The sequence below is a fragment of the Gorilla gorilla genome, chromosome 5 (genome assembly GCF_029281585.2).
Source record: "Gorilla gorilla gorilla isolate KB3781 chromosome 5, NHGRI_mGorGor1-v2.1_pri, whole genome shotgun sequence".
Taxonomy (NCBI): Eukaryota; Metazoa; Chordata; class Mammalia; order Primates; family Hominidae; genus Gorilla; species Gorilla gorilla.
This window is the reverse complement of record NC_073229.2, coordinates 30,986,023-31,007,126: the sequence shown is the minus strand read 5'-3', so window position 1 is coordinate 31,007,126 and position 21,104 is coordinate 30,986,023. Positions and strand designations below refer to the sequence as shown.

Below are 21,104 nucleotides of genomic sequence, written 5' to 3'. Positions count from 1 at the left end.
TTTGAGAAATGCCATTCTTTTGATTCCTAAAATTCTGATTCTAGGAACATTTTAACTTTTTTACTGCTTAAGATAGAACAAAATTCTGAAGGTATGCATGAATGCTTTGAAATAAAGCAAATGCTTTATTAGTCTTTTTGGAGCTCTTCAATATTTGCAAATTACTGTGCTGAAAAATGTCTCCAGTTACTGATGGTGCTGTTTATTACACCCTTTTCAAAGACATTCTCACCTAGTGCTGAGTATATTTTTGGGTGGAGAGAGTCAGTGACTTGCTTATGATTTATGTTGACTCTGTGAGGGGCTTAATGTTAGAAGCTGGGGAGTCTCTGTACACTCAGCCTGAAACCTGGTCATTCATAAGCAGCACTGACCCTGTAGTTACTCATCTTTTTCTCCCCCTTGCTCCCCTCTTCAGGGATGGACTCTGTGCTTTTTGATCCTACTTTGATTTATTAATATAGCCTTTTCAAAATTTAGGGAGCAAGGTTTCATTTTTTATTAAAGAAATATGTATTCCTCTCTTTCACTGCCTTCCTCTTGAGATTTATTATTAATCTTTCAGGAGCCAGAAGATGAAGTGTTTCTTGCCATAGCTAAAGCCATGGAGGAAATGGTGGAAGATAGTGTCGACTGTTACTGGATCACCCGACGCTTTGTGAACCAATTAAATACCAAGTACCGGGATTCTTTGCCCCAGTTGGTGAGGGCTTTTTTTTTTTTTTGGCTATTGGAGAGTGAACAATGGTAGTGGGGGTCTTCAGGGAGTGCTCTTACCTCCTGGGGCTGCTGCAGTTATGAATAACCCTTTGTAGTAGGACTCAGCAAGTGTTTTCTGTAAAAGTCCATATAATCTAAATATTTCCAGCTTGGTGGGCCAGATGGTCTCTATTGTAACCACTCAACTCTGCTGTTGTTGCACAAAAGCAACCTTAGGCAACGCATAAAATAATGTTCCTGGCTGGATTTGCTCTGCTGCAGGCCAGAGGTGGCCAGTCCTGCTCTATAGTATTCCTTATTCTGGTCTAGAATCCGCTGGTCTAGAGTAATCCCTCTGTATAAGGTAAGGTTTTCATTTGGCTTCATATAATGGGAAGCCCAAATACCAGAAGCTAAGAATCCAGGCAGTGCAGAGCTGGCGCTGCAGAACCACAGTATGGAGAGGGTTGCAGACTGCTGCCATTCTGCTCCAGTATTCATAGGAATGATCTTTCCTCTCGTGCTCACAAGGTTGCTTTTGGACCAGCGGCCATGATGTCTGTGTTCTAGGCAGAAGGAAAGGGAAGGCAAAGGTAAACACAAAGGAATAAGAGGGACAAGCCAGCCACAACTGTGGCCCATTAGCTTTCCCTCTGTATGTACAGCTGACCTTTGAGTAGTGTAGGTTTAGGAGAACTGACCCAACCCCAGCATAGTTGATACTCTGCATATAACTTTTGACTCCCCCAAAACCTAACTACTAATAACCTACTGTTGACTGGAAGCCTTACTGATAACATAGATGGTTGTTTAACACATATTTTGTACACATATTTTGTTTCCATTTTTGTTTTTTTGAGATGGAGTCTCATGCTGTCGCCCAGGCTGGAGTGCAATGGCATGGTCTCGGCTCACTGCAACCTCTGCCTCCTGGGTTCAAATGATTCTCCTGCTTTAGCCTCCCAAGTAACTGGGATTACAGGTGCCTGCCACCACACCTGGCTAATTTTTGTATCTTTTTTAGTAGAGACGGGGTTTCATCGTGTTGGTCAGCCCAGTCTTGAACTCCTGACCTCAAGTTATCCGCCCATCTTGGCCTCCCAAAGTGCTGGGATTTACAGGCATGAGCCACCACACCCAGCCACATATTTTGTTATATGTGTATTCAGTGTATTCCTGTAATGAGGTAAGCTAGAGAAAAGAAAATTTAAGAAAATCATAAGGAAAATTAAATATATTTTCTATTTATGAAGTGGAAGTGGATCATCACAAAGTCTTTATTCTCATTGTCTTCACGTTGAGTAGGCTGAGCAGGAGGAGGGAGGGAAGGATGGTCTTGCTGTCTCAGGGGTTGGCAGAGGTGGAAGAAAATCCATGTTTAAGAGGACCTTTGCAATTCAAACCCATGTTGTTCAAGGGTCAACTATATGTTAGTGACCAGGACTGTGTCACTTGGCTGCCCTGTCTGCAGTAGAGGCTGGGAAAGGTTCTTTTTTTAAAAAAAGCCGTGTGATCTCCTACTAAAACAGGGGCTCTGTGAGTGACATAGGAGGGGCACATGGGAGTGTGGCAGGCAGCAAGCTGTTTCTGTCATAGCCTGGCTTGGGAAGGCAGAGAACTGAATGGTACTTGCTGCATTGCCCAGGCTAGTCTTCCTTTGCCATTTTCTTTTTTTCTAGTTTTTTCCCCTTATTTATCTCATTTATAAAAATAAACCTTTTTTTCTTAAATCATCGGGTTATTTCCTTTTAAAATTCTACTGAAAGTGGTAACTGTGGTACAGGGTGCAAGATGAGATGTGGGGCACTGATGATGGTGGGATGAGCATTGAGGATCACTGCGGTTAATTATTAATAAGGCAATGTGCAAGACCCTTCAGCTTCTGAGAACACTTACAAGAGCAGTTTTTGTATATTTCAACTAAGTAAAATTTGATTTTTAAGATTTTGAAATTTGATCCACTTTGTTGATTTCAATAAAAATAATTTCAGCCTGGAAATGGAGCTTAAGTAAATATGTCAGTTGCCTAATCAAATCAGGAGGTTTCAGTTATATCATACCGTGATCTAATTAGCTTTTCTTATTTAATATTCGAGTAAGTCAGTAGCATTTTGATAGTTTATGCTATTCTTTAAAAATTCATCCTTTATTTTTCATAACATAAGTGGTGAATGCATTCTCAAAAGAAATTCAGCAATTCGGATGAATCCATGTTTCCCTAGACCTGGACTAACCACCCCCCATCCCTGCAATTCCCCACTTCCCCTTCTAAGAAGTAAACATTTGTCATTAGCTTGGTGTGTACTATTCAAGATTCTCTGATGTGCATGCGTCTACGATACGATTTTTCTTTTCTTTTCTTTTCTTTTTTTTTTTTTGAGATGGAGTCTCGCTTGGTCGCCAAGGCGGGAGTGCAGTGGCGCGATCTCGGCTCACTGCAAGCTCCGCCTCCCGGGTTCATCCCAGCCTCTTGAGTAGCTGGGACTACAGGCGCCCGCCACCATGCCCAGATAATTTTTTGTATTTTTAGTAGAGATGGGGTTTCACCGTGTTAGCCAGGGTGCTCTCGATCTGACCTTGTGATCCGCCCCCTCGGCCTCCCAAAGTGCTGGGATTAATCACATTAAGTAGTATTATACTGTACATGTGGCCCTATGGTTCTATTTTTGTTTTTTAACTTACTGCCTTGGAGAACTTTCCAAGGCAGTTTAGACAAATCACTAGTTTTCAGTCCTGACTTCCTGTTAGTACCACCTGGGAGCTTTTAAAAATTACCATCACCTTTCCTCCACCTAGACAAGTGAAATCTGAATCTCTGAAGGTAGGGCCCTGGAATTCTAATTTCTTAAAAGCTCCAGGCAATTCTGAAGTGTAGTTAAGGGTTGAAAGGCACTCATTTAGAACCACCTTTTAAAAAATATTTACTCCTAGCATTTCCTGTTACGAATTTGCTCTATTTAAACCTAAGAGATCCATACTGAGAGTAAGCATGCCCTTGTCCAGGCTCCCTGTGTGTATGCGTGTCTCTCTAGGCTTGGTACCTACGAGCAGATGCGCAAGCGGAGGGGAGACATATTTAAAATCTATTCATTTATTTTTGACATATTTAAAATTTAAACTGCCTGGCTGCTCATCCAAAGGCCATTTCAATTTATGCTCCTACCAAACAGATGATGAGATTTCCCATTTTCCACCCCATTGCCAATACTTGATAGTATCAATGTCTTACATTTTTATCCATCTGATAGTGAAATGGCATCTCATTTTAATTTACCTATCCTCAGTTTCTAGTGAAGTTGAGTATGTTTGCATATGGCTATTGTTTTGTTGACTTTTTTTCTTTGTAAGAGTTACTGGTATATAGTCACTCTTGGATCTGTAGGGGATTAGTTCTAGGACTCATTGAGACAGTAAAATTCATGGGTGTTCAAGTCCCTTACATAAAATGGGACTTGCAAATAGTATTTGCATATAACCTACACATCTCTTCCTGTATACTTTAAATTACTTATAATACGTAATACAATGTAAATGCTATGTAAATAGTTGTTATACTGTATTATTTAGGGAATAATGACAAAAAAATCTGTGTCTGTTCAATACAGACACAACTATCCATTTTTTATTTCCTGAATATTTTTGCCCGTGGTTGGTTGAGTCCATGGATATGAGGGTCGACTGTACCCTGGATATTTATCCTTATCCCTTACGTTTGTTGAAAATAGTTTCTGTTTGTTGTACAAAATTTTAGGTTTTGATACGAGATTTGCCAGCATTTTTTTTTTTTTTGCTTTTTTGTGTCTTACTGGTTAATTAGCCGTTTCCAACCCCAAGATTAAAAAATATATATTTTTTTGTTTTCTCCTAACTTTTTTTTTTTTTTTCTGAGATGGAGTCTTGCTCTGTCACCCAGGCTGGAGTGCAGTGGTGCGATCTCAGCTCACTGCAACCTCTGCCTCTTGGGTTCAAGGGGTTCTTCTGCCTCAGCCTCCTGAGTAGCTGGGACTGCAGGCACGAGTGTGGCACCATGCCTGGCTAATTTTTGTATTTTTAGTAGAGACGGGATTTCGCCATTTTGGCCAGGCTGGTCTCGAGCTCCTGACCTCAGGTGATCTGCCCCCACTCGGCCTCCCAAAGTGCTGAGATTATAGGTGTGAGCCACCACGCCCGGCCTGTTTTCTCATAACTTTTAAAAATGCTTAAACATTTTAAATTTAGCTCTTTGTCAGGGATTTATCTTTCTGATTGGCATCAGACACATACTGGATTTCACTCTTACGCTTACCTGCAACACCACTACTTCTACCAACACATCACTCCTCCTCCTGTTCCTCTTCCCCCAGTCTGGTTGGTGTATTACTGAGAATGTACTTCATGTCAGGCAGTGCTAAATTTACATTGTTAGTGAGCACTTCATTCAAGCATATTATCTTTGTTTTTACCGATGAGGCTACTGAAGCACAGAGAAGTTAAGTAAGACCAAGGTCTCAGTTAGTAAGCAGTAGAACAGCACTTACACGGTGTATTTGTCAGTTCATCCTTTTTCCACGGATTTGAAATGCCACCTTTATCATATGCTGGATTTCCATATATGTGTGTGTGTATATATATATAAATATATTTTTATATATATTTATATTTATATTTATATCTATAGCTCTTTCTGGACTCCTTTTTATTCCATTGAGGTATTTGTCTATTTCTGGGCCAATATCACATGATTTATTTAATACAACTTTCTAGCGTATTTTAATAGCCGATAAGGAAAGTCTCTTATTGTTGCTCTTTTTCAAAAATGTCTTGGCTATTCTTGAGCTTGCCTTTTTCTTTTCAGAAATGAATTTTAGAACCAGCAAGACACTTCATGTCCCTTAAACCTTCGTTTCCTCATCTTTAAAAATGGGACTTCTTTTTGTGTATGCATTACAGTGCCTAGCAAGTAGTTTTAAGTAGTTATGAAGTTCTCAAGCCATCCAGAATGTCTACAAAGCTGAAACTTCCTTGTGTTGCTTGCTGTCTGATTTAGGCATCAAGTGATTGGCTTAAACTTTTCTCTCTAGTGAAACCATCTTTAGTCTATCTTATAACACACAGTTTAGGTTGCTGCTTAGTTCTATGGAAATGTGTGTATGATGGACAGTGATGGGCTCGAAAGAAGATAACGATGCCCCTGAGTGGTGATATGTCTATTCTGCCATACTATCCTGATTCCTAGGATTGCATCATAGCCTCTGTCCTTACAAGCTTTTCAAATTGAATTCTGCTTTTTGACAAGGTCTCATTGTCAAGGAGAATAGAGGCCAACTTCAATTGTATGGCATGGAAGGTTTTTCTTAAACCATCTCAAACTTAATTGTGTTAATCATTAAAGCAAGTGATCTTTGTTTTATTGCTATTGACACAGTTTTTTAAAGCTCTGCTAAAGAGGTTTTTTTTGTAAGCACTATTAGCAGCTTCTTGCTAAGTTTAATATAAATTCCTCTCAGAGTGATTAAGTACATATTTTTGTCACGTTTTGCCTTCTGTTGATGATGTATAGTTTATTGTCCTCATGAAGTAAGACTATGGGGGTCATAGAAATATTGAAAATAACCAAAATGTTTAGGAGTAAAACATAATTATGGTTATGATAAATCACATCTATCTATAATAAATCACATCTATGTTATCTATCATTTGCTAAGTATGAAAAAGGTCAGGCAATATAAATATTAGCTCCTTCCATTAAAAAATATATATACACATATGTATTTGAATTCACCTTCTTTCTTAGATGAAGCAGTAGCATACAGTACACATTCTTCCCATCTTGCTCTTTTTACTTGCTGTGTACTGGAGATCATGCCATATTAGTATACAGAGATACTCCTTATTCCCTGTCATGGTTTCATACTACTGTCCTGTGTATATATTCTTACACAATATTCTTTTTTTTTTTTTTTTTTGAGACGGAGTCTCGCTCTGTCACCCAGGCTGAAGTGCAGTGGTGCAATCTCAGCTCACTGCAACCTCTGCCTCCCAGGTTCAAGTGATTCTCCTGCCTCAGCCTCCCAAGTAGCTGGGATCACCGGCACATGCCACCACGCCCAGCTAATTTTTGTATTTTTAGTAGAGATGGGGTTTCACCATGTTGGCCAGGCTGGTCTCAAACTCCTGACCTCAAGTGATCCACCCACCTGAGCCTCCCAAAGTGCTGGGATTACAGGCGTGAGCCACCACGCCCAGCCTACAAAATATTCTCAGGTTAGTATATTCATACTGTTCTATTGTGAATATAGTTTATTCAACCTGTCTTTATTGTTGGCTATTTGGGATGTTTTCAGCCTTTTGCTGTTTGTTATATACAGTGTTACAGGTAAATGGACTTGTGCATGCAGCTTCTCATGTGTTTGCTAGTATATTTGAGTTGGATTCCCTGAAAATAGATTGGCTGGATCAAAGGGTAAATGCATAAATTACTTTGCTAAATATTGCCAAATTCCCCTTCGTAGAACTCATAGTCTTTTGCATCCTCACAACCAGTAGATTGTTTCCCTACAGCCTTGCCAACATGGTATGTCAGTAGTCTTGAATTTTTGTCATTCTGATAGGTAGGCAGTGATACTTCAGTGTAATTTTATATTGCATTTATTTTGTTGTAAGCAAGGTTGCATGTTTTTATATGGGTAAGAGGCAGGTGCATTTTTTTTCACTATAGAGTTCTTGGCTTTTTTCCTTCTCCATTTTAAAAAGCTCTCTTTAGGTAGGGATATTAACCTTTTAAGATTATTCATTAACCTGGGAAAATGTCCACAATTTGAGTGCAAACAGCAAAATACTAAATCGTGTATTCAGTATGAGTTCAACTAATAAAAGAAAGAGAAGTGTGTCTGTATGTATGCAGGATAGATGCTCTATAACCTAAGTATTACCAGTAGTTATCATTGGGAGTGTGATTATACTTGCTGTCTATGTCCTCTTTATTCTTTAATAGAGTTTCAAGATTTCTTATAATAGACTATAATAAACCAGGAAAAAGGTTAAAAAATTAATTAGATATTGGCAAAAAGATGTATATTGAGCGATTACTAAGATATTGATTGATGTATTCAAAACTTTATATTAATTCACAGTATTGATTTGCTCACTCAACAGTTATATATTGAGTGCTTACCAGGCCAAGTGATGTGCTAGGTACTGAAGAACCAGCAGTGAACAAAACAGATACAGTAGCTTCTCCCCGTGAACTTATTGTCTGATAAAGGAAAAAGACAATACATAGTTTTAAAATGTTCACACATCTCCATCTTGTTTATTATTTGTACTGACTTTTGGATGAAATTTTCTTTGCTCTGAGACATAATATATAACTGTGTGTGTGTGTTTTCAACCAAGTCAATAGGAAAAAAGTGCATATATCCCCTTTGCAAAACCAACCAAATTTCCATGTTTGGGAAGTTGTCTGCAGTGTTATTGAGAAATTCTAGGAACCGTTGAGCAGTATAGGGAGGTTGGATAAACAGGAAAAAGATATCCTGAAACAGAAAGGGGAAAGCTGGACCAGATATTATGATGTGGGCCCCTCTTTGCCTGGCTAACTCCTGTCTATTCTTCAGAGGTCAGCTCAAATGTCACCTCTCCTGAGAAACTGCTTCTGCCTCCTACAGCCCAGGTTAGGATTTTCTCCTGGATGTACCCAACATCTTGTGCTTGTTCCCATCATAGCATCACAGCGTTACAGTGTATTGTAGTTACCTCTTTACTAGTATGTCTCAAGCTGTAAGCTCCTTGAAGGCAGGGATTTTCTCTTATCTTTCACTCCATTCATTGTGTGTAGCACAGTCTCTGACTATAGTGGACATTGTAAAGGTGATGAATCTCCTCTTTGACAGAAGCAGAGAGTTATAGATATTGAGTAAAATAAACATTTACATTTGCTTAAGTGATGCGGGTTCTGGTTGTACTCCTGCAGATAGTGAGTGTGGACTTTAGGATTTGACTCTTAGAGCCCATTCTCAGCCAGTGGACCCTAAATATAGCAGCCAACCTAAATATAGCAGCCAATGCAAGATGGATTTGGCCAGGTTTGGGGAGCTGGCTTTATTAGCTCTCCAGTCTTCTAGTGTTGGCTGCCACCTGACCTCATGAGAGAGAGGCTACCAAGTGGAATCCAGGTGTTTTGTTCCCTCTGAGTTATCCCTTGAATTCTAAGAAATTCTTGTGCACATTTATGTTGAATACAGAGTTCACCCTCTGGACATCCCTGTTGTGTGAGCCTGCTTGGCACTGGTGCATAGTGGTGCTCAATCCAGGGCAGTGTATGTAATGTCAGTGACTGGTCAGCCCCTTCTCATCACCATCACTTTTTGTCTTACTCTTCCTAATGCCCTCTCTCCACGCTAATTCCACTCTATTTCTTTGGTTTTACCTTTCCTCTTTCCCCCTTTTTTCCTTAGTATATAATCTGCTGCTCTAGACCAGCCAGTAATATAATGGGCCTTCCTTAGCTCCTCAGAACAATTGAATTTTGCTTTGGACTTTTGCCTTAGGCTGTTGAATCTGGCTAGTGAAGTTAGTATTAGGGTGTCCAACCATTCCATTTTGCCTGGGACTGCCCCAGTTTTAGCACCGAAAGAGCCCTGTGTCCTGGGAAACTCCTCAGTCCTGGATGGTTTGTTACTTTAGTTAGGGCTGACCTAGGAAACTGCTGTGTCACAAGTGACTTGGACAATTCTGAAGTTTTGTTTTCTGATACTTCCTCGAATTCAGCATGTCCTTTTTTTTTCATCAGAGACTATAATATCAGATGATGTTATGACACAGAAAATGAATAATCTCTGTTCTTGCTTAATCTTTAGCCAAAAGCGTTTGAACAGTACTTGAATATGGAAGATGGCAGACTGCTGACTCATCTGAGGATGTGTTCCGCGGCGCCCAAACTTCCTTATGATCTCTGGTTCAAGAGGTGCTTTGCGGGATGTTTGCCTGAATCCAGTTTACAGAGGCAAGTATGTCTTTCGAAGACATATTGAAGGCTTGGCGTTAGAGCAGAGTTCTGGCCTTTCATGTGGTCATCCCTTAGATTATAAATTTGCTTTAGAACAATACAGTAATTTGAAGCTCAGTCCTCCAGCAGCTACCATAACAGCACATGATTCTGCTTATTCTTGAATATACAATTAGAAAAATTAAGGGCCCTCAGTGCGTTAGATGCTGTGAAGCAGTCACACCTCAAATGGTCTCCATGAGTTTATATAAACGTCAGCCCCTTTTTTCCAGAAATGTGACAAATCCTCCTCTAGTAGAAATCTTAGTATTAGTTTCATCATGATATCTTCAAAGAGGCTGAAAGCAGTCAAAGATTTGACTAAGTTCTTCCAGTCAGTTTCAGACATGTCTGGGTATTTCGGAGTCCAGGTGCCACCCATGAAGACTTTGTGATGTAGTAGAATAATAACTCTTAAAATAAGTTACGGCACTGAACAGTGCAGTACACAGAGAACATTATAAGATAATATGTAACTAAGTGTATGAAGTAGAATACCAACTTTTAGGAGTTACAGGAATGATCAGAATTATTATTTTAGAGTGGTTATAGATCAGTAACTGGCTCCTTACGCCCTTGGAGAAGTTTAAGGAGTCTGTCCCCAGAATCACTGGCAATGAAATTGAATTTATCCCATTTCATATACATCTTTTGTTGTCCCTTAGTAGGCTATAATTATATTAACATTACGGAATATTAGCAGAATATAAACCATTAGTTTAGGATTTTCTTTTTCTTCCTCAAAAATGTCAGGTTCACAACATGAGGAAATATGATTTTTGTAGATTCCTAGTGGAGCAGTAATTTTTAGTGAACTTTCCTTTTTCCTTCTAGTGCTGATTGTATCTAGAATAGATTTCAAATGGCTTCTGTATTTTGTTGTTGTTTTGGTGATTATTTCATAAAAGTTGTTCTTTGAAGCTTTTACATAAAATTGGAGCAATTTGATTTTATTTTGTAATTTGAGATGTCTAGGCCAAACATAATTCTGAAACTCATATAATTTGATTATATCTCCTTATTTTTGTAGGGTTTGGGATAAAGTTGTGAGTGGATCCTGTAAGATCCTAGTTTTTGTAGCTGTCGAAATTTTATTAACCTTTAAAATAAAAGTTATGGCACTGAACAGTGCAGAGAAGATAACAAAGTTTCTGGAAAATGTAAGTGTGCTTTGATTTGATTTTGAATCTGGAAATGAAGTTACCTTAGCAAGTCAGATTTTCCTGTTACATTAGATTATTTCAGAGAAATAATTACATTATTTCAGAGAAATAATACCTTAGAATGTTTCAGAGAATAATTATAGTAATGATTATTTTAGGGAAATTATTTAAGAGAAATAATAATTTGATTTGATTTTGAATCTAGAAATGAAGTCACTTTAGCAAGTCAGATTTTCCTGTTACATTAGATTATTTCAGAGAAATCATACAGTATATTTTTACATTATAAGAAACATTTTTCCCTGAAAAAGTTTGGCCTAAAGTTGGCCTGAGGGTTAGTTTGCATCCTGTCTTTGGGAAATGATGGTCTGAGACCATCTTGTGAATGTGTCCACTTAGAACCAACCAGAGTCTCATCCTCCATGTGACTATCAGCAGGCATGTCAGGAAAAGGAATAGGTGGGATCTGTCATTTTACAATGAGTAATTTTTGTCAGTTCAAAAGGGGTTCTGTATTTTGGAGGATTTTGTAAGCCATTTCATTTCTGTTACTGTCTGCGGTGTAGTCCCAGTTGGGTTTATTAATATACGGTATTAACCTAGTATATTGCTGAAAAAGGCAATGGTAATGAAATTAACTTTTCCCTCGCTATGTATCTTGGAATACCCTTTACCAGGCAAGAAGTAGGATTAAAGAGACTTATGCCTGAATGATTTTCACAGAATCCAAAATCTATTCATTTTTAAAATAGTATTAACATTTGAAAAATGGCCTGGTAAATTATAATAAAGTACTGAGTCAATATGCGTTGAATAAATGAATAATCATCATTATAATCAGAGGTGGCTAGCAGTGCCAGGCCTGTGCTAAGTATTTTCCATGGGTTACCTCATGTCCTACTGTGAACAGCTCTGCGAAGTCAGGCTATCATTTCCCCCATTTTAGAGGTGGGGATCTGAAACCAGGTAGCTTAGGTAACCTGCCCGGGGGTGCACAGTTAGTGAGCAGTGCAGGATTTGAACCCAGGCAGGCTGACACTGGAGCCCTTTCATGTCCTCAGGTAGCATGTGACGCAAGTCTTTTATGCTGTCACTTTCTGAAAAACAGTGAAAACTCCCATGGAAGTGGATTTCATGCCACAGCGAATGAGGGAAGACACTGAAGTTGTCAACACTGAAATTTCACAAAGACTGATTTGCTTGCCCACAGATTCCCCAGGACAGCTCAGACGCGATCGTGAGCAAGGCCATTGACTTGTGGCACAAACACTGTGGGACCCCGGTCCATTCAAGCTGAACGCACCCGCTGGTTGTGGACCGTCTGCCAGGCACCACAGTGAGCATTGTGTTCTTGGCATGTGATCTGGGAAACTGATTGAATAATACACTTTTCTTGCTTTGGTGCTCAAAGTGGTTTTTTTTCCCCAATAAAATTATTTAATTGAAATGCCTGGTGTTGCTGTGTTGGCGAGCAGCATCTTGCAGTTACGTAGAAATGTAAAGTTCGTCTCTGAATAGCATTTCAAAAGGGTTGTTAGAAAATAGCTCCCTGATTTTAAAGCGGTTTAGTCAGGGTGAGTGGGTGTGTTAACCAGCAGTGCGTAACTAAGCCTGCCCTGCCTGTCTCTAATGAGCACCAAGCTAGTTACTTTCAAGGTCTGTTTCTAGAATAAGAGTGACTTCCTTTTGTTGACACCTCAGATTTGGCTTTTGTTGATGCAATACGTGTTTAAATCCAAGCCAACTGCCTTCTGAGGCTTCATCTTGCTAAACAGGCTTTAAACAATTCCTTACTCTTTTTTTCTCTTTGGGCCAGTTGGAATGAAACCGTTATTGAACAAAATGTGTTTGAATTGCTCCTAGGAGCAAGTGCTTGTTGGATATTTTGCTGCACTCACATTTTTCTTGATGGGGTGTTAAATGTGGGATGTTAGGGTGCACTGTGCCACGCACTAAAGCAGTGAGAGAAATGGCCGGTGAAGTGAACAGCTCATCAGCCCTGGGCCACCTTGTGCCACGTAAATGGCATGGCCACTCTCCACTGGATAGTTCCCGGCTTTGGGAGTAGTGAGTGAAAGGGGACCGTTTGTTTCACACCGGTTTAGCCTTCAGACCTGCAAGAGCCTGAGTGGTGAGTTGGATTTTCCACCCACCCCCTAAAAGACGAGGGCAGCTATGAACTTATAGAGGTACAATTCTGAGAATTCAGGCCCTCCCTAGTGTGTGAAATATCTGTTGAAAAAAAGTTCAGAGAAAGTGTGAGTTGTTGAAATCTGCTGCTTCTGAATACTAATATATCCAAGAGTATTTAATTTTTTAAAATAAAAATGCACTCCAAAGAAAAACCTTTTAAAGCAAAATTGCTGCCTAGAGTTAAAATTTTAATAAAAAATGACTTATTGCCAACCATTTATGCGGGAGCCAGGCAGGAGCGCTGGTACTCTTAGGGAGCAGGAAGGCTTAGGGGCTGAAGTTCCTCTGACTTCGCTGCTTTGGCTGGAGGCCAGCTGATCTGAAATGAAAGACTCTTACTGTACTGTTAAGAGATCTAAAAATAAATATTCTGCAAGTATATTCTGTCAAACCCAGTTTGGTAAAACCTTTCTGGCTGTAGGGTGTGGGGCGGCGATTTTTTCTTGAAGTTAGTCGATCTGAGAGTTTTTATTAAAACACTGATTGGCGGAATGATTTTTTTAAGGCCCACCCTGAGAAAGTGGTGGATGGAGAGGATGAGCATCCAGTTTCGCTTCATAGCAGAATTTCACTTTGCTGAATGCTGAGTGTTTTGAAAATGTTTGTGCCTGCTGTCTTGGGTGAGGAGCGCAGTTCCTGAAAAAAATACATCCATATGCCTTTTCTTCAAAACATTTTGTCAGGATACTGCAGAATTTTTCCTTCATATATTACAACCCACGGTTCCTGTCACAGACTATTGCGGCTGAAATGTGGGATTCTTCCTCGCCCTTGGAAAGCTGGAATTTAACATGATCAAATGTAGTTTCTGCTCTTTCCTGTCTAGAGATTTGCCTTAAACACAGATGAGAGAAGATCTCAGTCCTCTTGGCCAGGAGAAAGGAAGGCCGAGGAAGGTTGGAGAGTGTGTGTGTGTTGGGGGTGTGGCTTTGGCCTGCTGACAAATCGAATGGATGGATTGCGTCGAGGTACAATTGTGTAGAGATTGTGTGTACACAGGCTTGTGTGTCAAGGCTGTTTCAGGAAATGAGGTCAGGGTTCATGAGAATGAAGCACTTTCTTTGTTAATGGAAAGTTCGCCTGAAAATTATGAGGCAACACTGAAATCATATGATGCGCTGGAGGAGCTCCGAGGACCTTCTTGCACTGTAGCTCTGGGTATGACAGGCACTTGCCCTGTCTTGAATTGCATAAGTTTCCTGTCATGTGGTTATCACCTCCCCATGGTGACTCAAGGTTTTGGTGTTTTCTCTCTGAAAATGAAGAACCCGGAGGGAAGCCAGTGGGGATGAGGAGGGTAAGCAAAGAGCTTAGATGCCCAGGACCAGATCCTAAAATGAGTCACTGGCTCACATGGCCCAAGTGACAGCGCCTGCTCGAGCTCTGTGACCATAAGCAGCAGAGTGACATCCCAAGTTCTCCAGCCAAGGCAGCCTTTGGGGAGCTTGGTGAGGGGTGTGGGGTGTGGACAGTGAATCTGCCCGGGTCACATAAGGTCAGCAGCTTTTGTCTTTAGCTGGGTGTTTTGGGTCTAGAAGGGCCAGAAGGTGCTTTCCTCTGCCCTTGACAGAGAGGGAAAGGAGTGTGGGAATTTGGGGAGCAGGAGTTGGTGGCATCTCCTCTGTTGGTGAAAACAAAGAGCCGTTTCTCCTTGAGACTGTGTGCCAAATGAAACTGTCCGTGGCTCTTGGCACAAGCTGCGGCTCCTAGATCAGCTGATGTTCCTCCAGAGCTGGCACCAGTTTGAGTAGGAGGGAGGGGTGATGGATGGCGGTGTGGAGAACAGAGGGTGGTAGTGATTTCTGGGGGACCACGGTGGGGGTGCTGGCCTTTCATGGCTTTCCCGACCAGTCGCCCTTTCCACTTTGGTCCCTCTGTCAGCCTTGCCTTGGGGAGGTTAAAAAGTGAGTGGACAGTTTCTAGATGAGGTGATAACTCCCCATAAGGGGAGCCCCCTCCCAGGGGCCGATTTTACTCCAGGACAATGACAAAGGGAGTTGGAGAATGTCATCAGAGAAGGACACACAAGAATCCTAGAAGCTCATCCTAAGCACAACTCCAAAGTGAATGTCGTAGCAAGCGCTTAAGGTTCACACCTCCAACTCATACCTAATACTGAGGTTTTCCCTTGCAGTTTACCAGGAACTTACATGGCAGGCACTCGGGACTGCCAGAGCTCACGCTAAGCACTGGCTTTATCACAGAGTCACTTCCTGGTCTTCTCCATCATCCTTTCCTAGAGTCTTAATAAGTAGCAAGCTGGTGCTTGCTGGACATTTTAGCATCTCTCTTTTCCCTGCTTCTGCCTGCCCTCTGGACATAATACTAAGAAGATTTGAGAGGGGGGCAGCAAAGAGGAGAAGCTTTGGAAGATTCACTCCTAAACATCAGGTGGCTGCACGCTATACCGCAGTGGGCCTGCATTCCCACCTCCCGTTTCTCCCTCTTCTGACCGATATGTTTGGTTCATTTGTCCTTTTATTTGTTTTCATTCAATCACGAAATATATGTGAATACACTCTTAATTATGGGCCAGGTACTGAGCTTAATTGCTGAACAAGACATGGTATCTGCCCTCTCGGAGTGTACAAGCATGCAGGGAAGACATATTTAATAGATAGATGTTTTGTTCCAGACGTCTTTAGGAGAAACTCTCAACTCCTGTGCTGCCACACCAGGGAGAAGGTGGACTGAGTCTGTCCAGAAGCTCCAGAGGAAGGGTAGAATTGCTCTGAGATGTGTGATTCTGTGTCCCCTTCACTTAGTAATGGAAGAGGTGACAGGAAGAGCCTTAGACCGGGCAGGGGGCATGAGCATCTGCCCCACTCACTAGTTTTGCAAACCAAGCCAATCACTCAGTCTGTGTCTTGGTTTCCCCATCATCAAACAGTGATTCTGTGACATCCCTACCTCCCCAGCGTGCTTGTGAGCATCACGTGAGTTGGCTGTGAAAGCACTTTTAGAAGCGTGGAACTCTGTGGATATTTAATATTTTCAAGAGCATCATTTGCAAGAGTGTGGCTAGGTACTGTCTCTATTTGAATCTACTGTATGCTTGGAGGCCTAATTCAGCTCTACCTTCTCTGAAAATTTGTTAACTGCCAAGCTCAAAGTGCATTTTCGTAACTCTGAGCTTCTGTAACATTTCAGGGACCACTCATTTAGCAATAATTGTTTGGAAGTCTCTTGTTCAGTTGTCTTGAACTTTTATTAAGTGTTCCATGTGGTTTCCCTCTAAGATGCAAGATTCTTGAAGCCAGGGGCTGCCTTTAGCACACCCGAGGCACTGGCAGATTCAGTGTCTGGCGAGGGCCCTCTGTGTGGTTCATAGATGGTGCCTTCCTGCTGTGTCCTGATGGAAGGAATGAACGCTGGTCTTTCAGCCCCTTACAAGTGTCCTAATCCCATGCATGAGGAACCACCCCAAGACCTCACCACCTTCCAAAGGCCCCACCTCCAAATACCATCACCCTGGGGGCTAGGATTTCAGCACACACATTTTAGGGGAAGACAAACATTGAGACTAATACACTGGTTTAGAATGATCTGTTTACAGCCCAGATTTATGTGACCTCTTTGAGGTTAGTGATAATGACTTATTCTTTTTTTCGTTCCCCCAGTGTCAAGCACATCTCCTAGCCCACGTGGGCTCTTCATGAATATTTGTTGAATATGGGAAGGCCTGGTTCAGCATTAAGACGCCTCCACGGACAAGTAATAGAGTTGTTCTGAAGCAAGCTTGCTTAAAGGAGATTTTATTATAGGATGCAGGGGTGAGGCTGAGAACCTAAAGAGGGAGGGCTTGGAGTCTGGGATGGGACTAAAGAGACCCTGGACCCTCTCGTCCTCTTATCTATGATCCACACAGTGTGTGGGCTCTGTCTAGAGTCTGTGTCTCTGCAGTCTGGATCACTCTGGTAGAAGATGCCCCACCCTGAGACACTAAATGTATACATTACAGGTCCGGCCTCTGGAGACAGAGTCTCGTGACGCAATTCCTAAATCCATGGGAAAGAGGCTGTGGTCTGGCCTGGGCTTGGGGCTGCCTATGGGCCAATCATGTAGAGCCGAGTGGGTGGAGGCATCCCACAGCAGACGCAGGGCCACCAGGAGCCTCCCTTGTGTCTACTGCAGCGCAGGGAGTGGTGAGCAAGGGGCATGGTGGACAGGTGCACTGTGAACTGGGAAGAGACTCTCAAAGACTCTCCGCTCCACTTAGATCTGTTGACCAGATAAATACCCTGTAGAAGGGCCAGGGGGTAACAAGAAGCCTTCTGCCTCGACTAAGTCTCAGTGACTTTTCCTGCACCACTTCTTTCTGGTTTCTGCCAGCCAGGCAGGTGGGCAGCCAGCCCTTTCCGACGGGGGCGGGCAGAGGGGTAATATCACACCAGCAGCCTTGGTGAACTGACTCACATGGGCAGGTGCTCCCTTTGCAAACTTTCTTACCAAGTCTAATTCAGTCCGAAAGTCTACAGGAAGTCGACTTTGCCCAGCTCCTTCCCCTCCACCTGGGTCAACTGGGGGGCTTCGCTGGCAGCAGCTGTGTTTATTTGTCTCTGATTGCTCGGGAGGGTATATAGTTTCCCTGCAGGGTGTCCAACATCTGGGTGTCCAGACCAAGTTGGGCTGTGGCCAGGCTGGGTGGCAGTTGAGTGAACCTAAATAAAGCCAGTTAGGGGAGGCAGCTGCTAAGGCTGACTGATTTTCCGATCATACGGAAGGCACGTCCGGACCCGAGGGACGTCAGAGCTGGAGGGGAGCTTGCAGATCACTCCATACACAGATAAGAAACGTGAGGTTCCAGGTGGTCTAGTGAGTTATTTATACAAGGTCACAGTAGCTGAGCAAGCTCTGGAACCCAGGCATCCCCGCTGCCTGTCCAGAGTGTATTTCACCAAGCTGCTCCCTCATTCGGAAACACTGACCCATCTTTCTCTGAGACTTAAAATCTCTCCATCTGGGCAAAACATTCCAGAGAGGCAGCATCTGCTTGGACCTATTGCTGGCTGGCTGGCTGGGTAACTCAGCACCATGTCCTTATTTGTACCCCAGGGGAGGGGATGAGAGTACGAGCTCCCACTTCACAGAGTGGTTAGAAGGATGAGCTACAGAAACAGACGTGAAATCCTTAGACCAGTGTCTGGCACAGAAGTTGGTAAATGTTAGGTATTATAGTTCTACAAGTGTTTTAATGTGCATTCTCCTCAGAGAGCGGTGCTGTGATGCAGAGTCTCACCAAAGACTAAGAGTCCCAGAGCACACTGCTTCCTGAAAAGAGGTTTTTAGGAGAGTGGAGGCCCATTGCAGACTCTTTAGGGCATTGCATTGGAACAGGGCTTCTCAAACTTGAATGTGCCTTGGGAGCCCCTGTGGTCTTGGTGAACTGCAGATTCTGTCCGTAGGTCTGGGGTGGGCCTGGCTTTCTGCATTTCTAACAAGTTCCGTGATGATGCTGATGCTGCTTGTCCAGGGGGACCACAGTTTGAGTAGCAAGGGCCCAGGGAATGTAGATTTCACCTAATGATGACAGGTTTAATGCTGATTGCAAAAGAAATATGCCACTTGCCTGTGCCTTTTTCTCATTTTTAAGCTAGTCTGACCTCATTTCTAAGCTATTGCTAAAGTTTATAAAACACTGAAATAGTTTATCAAACCTGGAATAAAATCTCGATACTGAAATGTGAATGTTTTCCACAAATTGTTCCCTTTCCATGCTAGGAAGTGGTGTCACTCTAACCGTATTACAAATCAGCTCATTACCAAGGACAGCTCTGTGGCAGCTCACCAACTACCAACTACCTTATAGTTGCCTACTCATTCTTCATCTTCTCTCTTCCTTGCTAACGACACCCCAATTTTATTTGAGGCAGGAGTGTGTTAACATAACCTTATTCCCCAGGCCCTCTTGCTGAAAGGAATGGCCGATAAAGTCATTAGGTAGGACTTCCAGAAAGGTTTTTAAAGAGAATTTATTCAGCTGGCAGGTAAATTTCCTCTTCCTGGTATTTCCTCTTACTTTCTGCCTGGAACACATACATAATGGCGGGAGCTTCAGCAGCTATCTTGGAATGTGGGGCAACATCAAGAATGGAAGCCACATGATAAGGATGGTGGGGCCGAAAAATAGAGCTACACATCGATGGTGTCGCTACCACACAAGCTCTTTTCTGCTTCATTCCAGACTGCCTTTACATTTTAAAAAATCCCGATTTGTTTCAGCCACTAGTATTTGAGTTTTTGGTTATGTGAAGACTGTTGGACCTAATGCTAACTGACACCACCAGAGCAGATGCAGATTAGCAAGGCAGATATGGGTTTAAATCTATGTCTAAAACCATCATCTTTCTGACTGCCCTTTCTGGGATTGACTAGTGAGTGGTATAGGGTCAAGGGAACTGGATTGAGAGTTCTTTGCTCATCTCTGCTACTAACTGTGTGACTGTTTTTTCTTGGCCTCAGCCCCTTCATCTGTAAAACGGGGATGAGAGATGAAAGTGACCAGCACAGTGCTGGGGTACAAAACTCATTCCGCTGGTGCTGGGGGCAGGGGTGTCTCAGGATGATGGTGTGGGGATGTGATGCAGTGGCCAGTGCTAATGCAGCAGGGAGGGGCCCCGTGGGGTGAAGCTTGGGTGCTGGCAGCAGTGCAGCTTCTAGTCCTTGCTTGCTTTAAAAAAATTTTTTTTGAGATAGGGTCTCACTGTGTCACCCAGGCTGGAGTGCAATGGTGTAATCACAGCTCACTGCAGCCTTGAGCTCCTGGGCTCAGGTGATCCTCCCACCTCAGCTTCCCCAGTAGCTGGTAGCTGGGACTACAGACACATGCCCAGCTAGTTTTTTGCATTTTTTGTAGAGATGGGGTTTCGTCATGTTGCCCAGGCTGGTCTCGAACTCCTGGGCTCAAGAGATTCACCCACCTCGGCCTCCCAAAATACTGAGATTACAGGCGTGAGCCACTGCACCACACCTTCTAGTGCTTTCTTTAGGGGTGTCCCCCCTTGGTGTGCTGAGGGCAGCAGAGCACCTTCCTCTGTTGTGACCAGAAGGGTTGGACTAAGTGACCCTTTTAGCATGAATGGCCTTTGGTTTTGTTGGGAGGGAGCTGGGGGCAGCACAAGCAGCTTTCCACTGGGCTCGAGAAACCTGCCTTGGCGTCTTCCTCCACCTAGGCATGATGCTGAGGCCGGGGAGGCAGCCCAGGCAGCATCTTGCCTCCCCGCACAGCTTTGCTGCTGAAATCTAAGTGACTCTACCCAGCCAGCCGAATGTCCGGTCAAAAAAAGAGCGTTTGTGCTGTCCTGTTGACTGAGGCCTATAGTAAGATTGAAACCACAGCAGAACTGTGCACACCTCTGCAGTCCAAATCAGAGATGCTTTTTGCTTCCAATATCACTCAACTACTCTCCAAACGTGAAGCTGTCACTCTTTGTCCTTCCCCTCCTCCCCACTCCAATCAGTTACGTTTGGCACCTGCAGGGTTTCTGCTCATGCATAGCTAGCTGATTCCTGGAGGGCAAAAACCATGTCTTTACAGTGAACTAAAAATACCAAGAGACGCACTTACCTCCCGGCACAGAGGGGGGTCACTAGGGAGACCTGAACTAGGATGGCTCAATTGGAGCCTCTCACTGTTTGGCCCAGTGGGTCTCCGTTTTTCTGCCCAGCTGCTGGACAGCCTGAAACATGCCTGCCTTTCCTTACTGTGGCCGGTTCCTGGATTTTAAAATTGGGTATGATTGAAATAAGGTCTGTCTGGGTGTGCATGTTACACGCAAGTTAAATTTCCCTGTTCATGTTTTGTCCTACAAAAGGCAGTCAGCTCTGTGTGTTCTTTCTGGTCTTCTTATTTTAAAAAAATAATCGTAACTAAATTTTTGATGGAAAAGGAACATGTGCCAATAGAGGGGAAAGGCAGCCAGGACAAAAGGGTCTACAGTGACCGGTGGCTGTTCTCCGTGTCCCAGCCCCAAGGACCCTTCCTCAGCACCAACTCCTGGAGTCTAACAATGAGCGTGTTATTT

At 42.8% G+C, this 21,104-nt stretch overlaps 1 protein-coding gene across 14 annotated transcripts in view; it reads left to right on the top strand.

The window, feature by feature from the left end:
- Positions 1-21,104, top strand: part of TBC1D7 (TBC1 domain family member 7) — a 61,973-nt gene that overhangs the window by 11,307 nt on the left and 29,562 nt on the right. For 11 of the 14 annotated variants that reach the window (XM_019029642.2, XM_004043285.4, XM_004043287.5 and 8 more), the window contains 4 exons: positions 566-703; positions 9,537-9,682; positions 10,755-10,884; positions 12,098-12,334. In XM_019029642.2, coding sequence (XP_018885187.1) covers positions 566-703; positions 9,537-9,682; positions 10,755-10,884; positions 12,098-12,184 — 501 coding nt within the window. In that variant the 3' untranslated portion in view covers positions 12,185-12,334. Of the gene's footprint in view, positions 1-565; positions 704-9,536; positions 9,683-10,754; positions 10,885-12,097; positions 12,335-21,104 lie in introns of those variants that run through there. The other 3 variants (XM_063707345.1, XM_063707346.1, XM_055390647.2) reach the window with 1 other exon arrangement.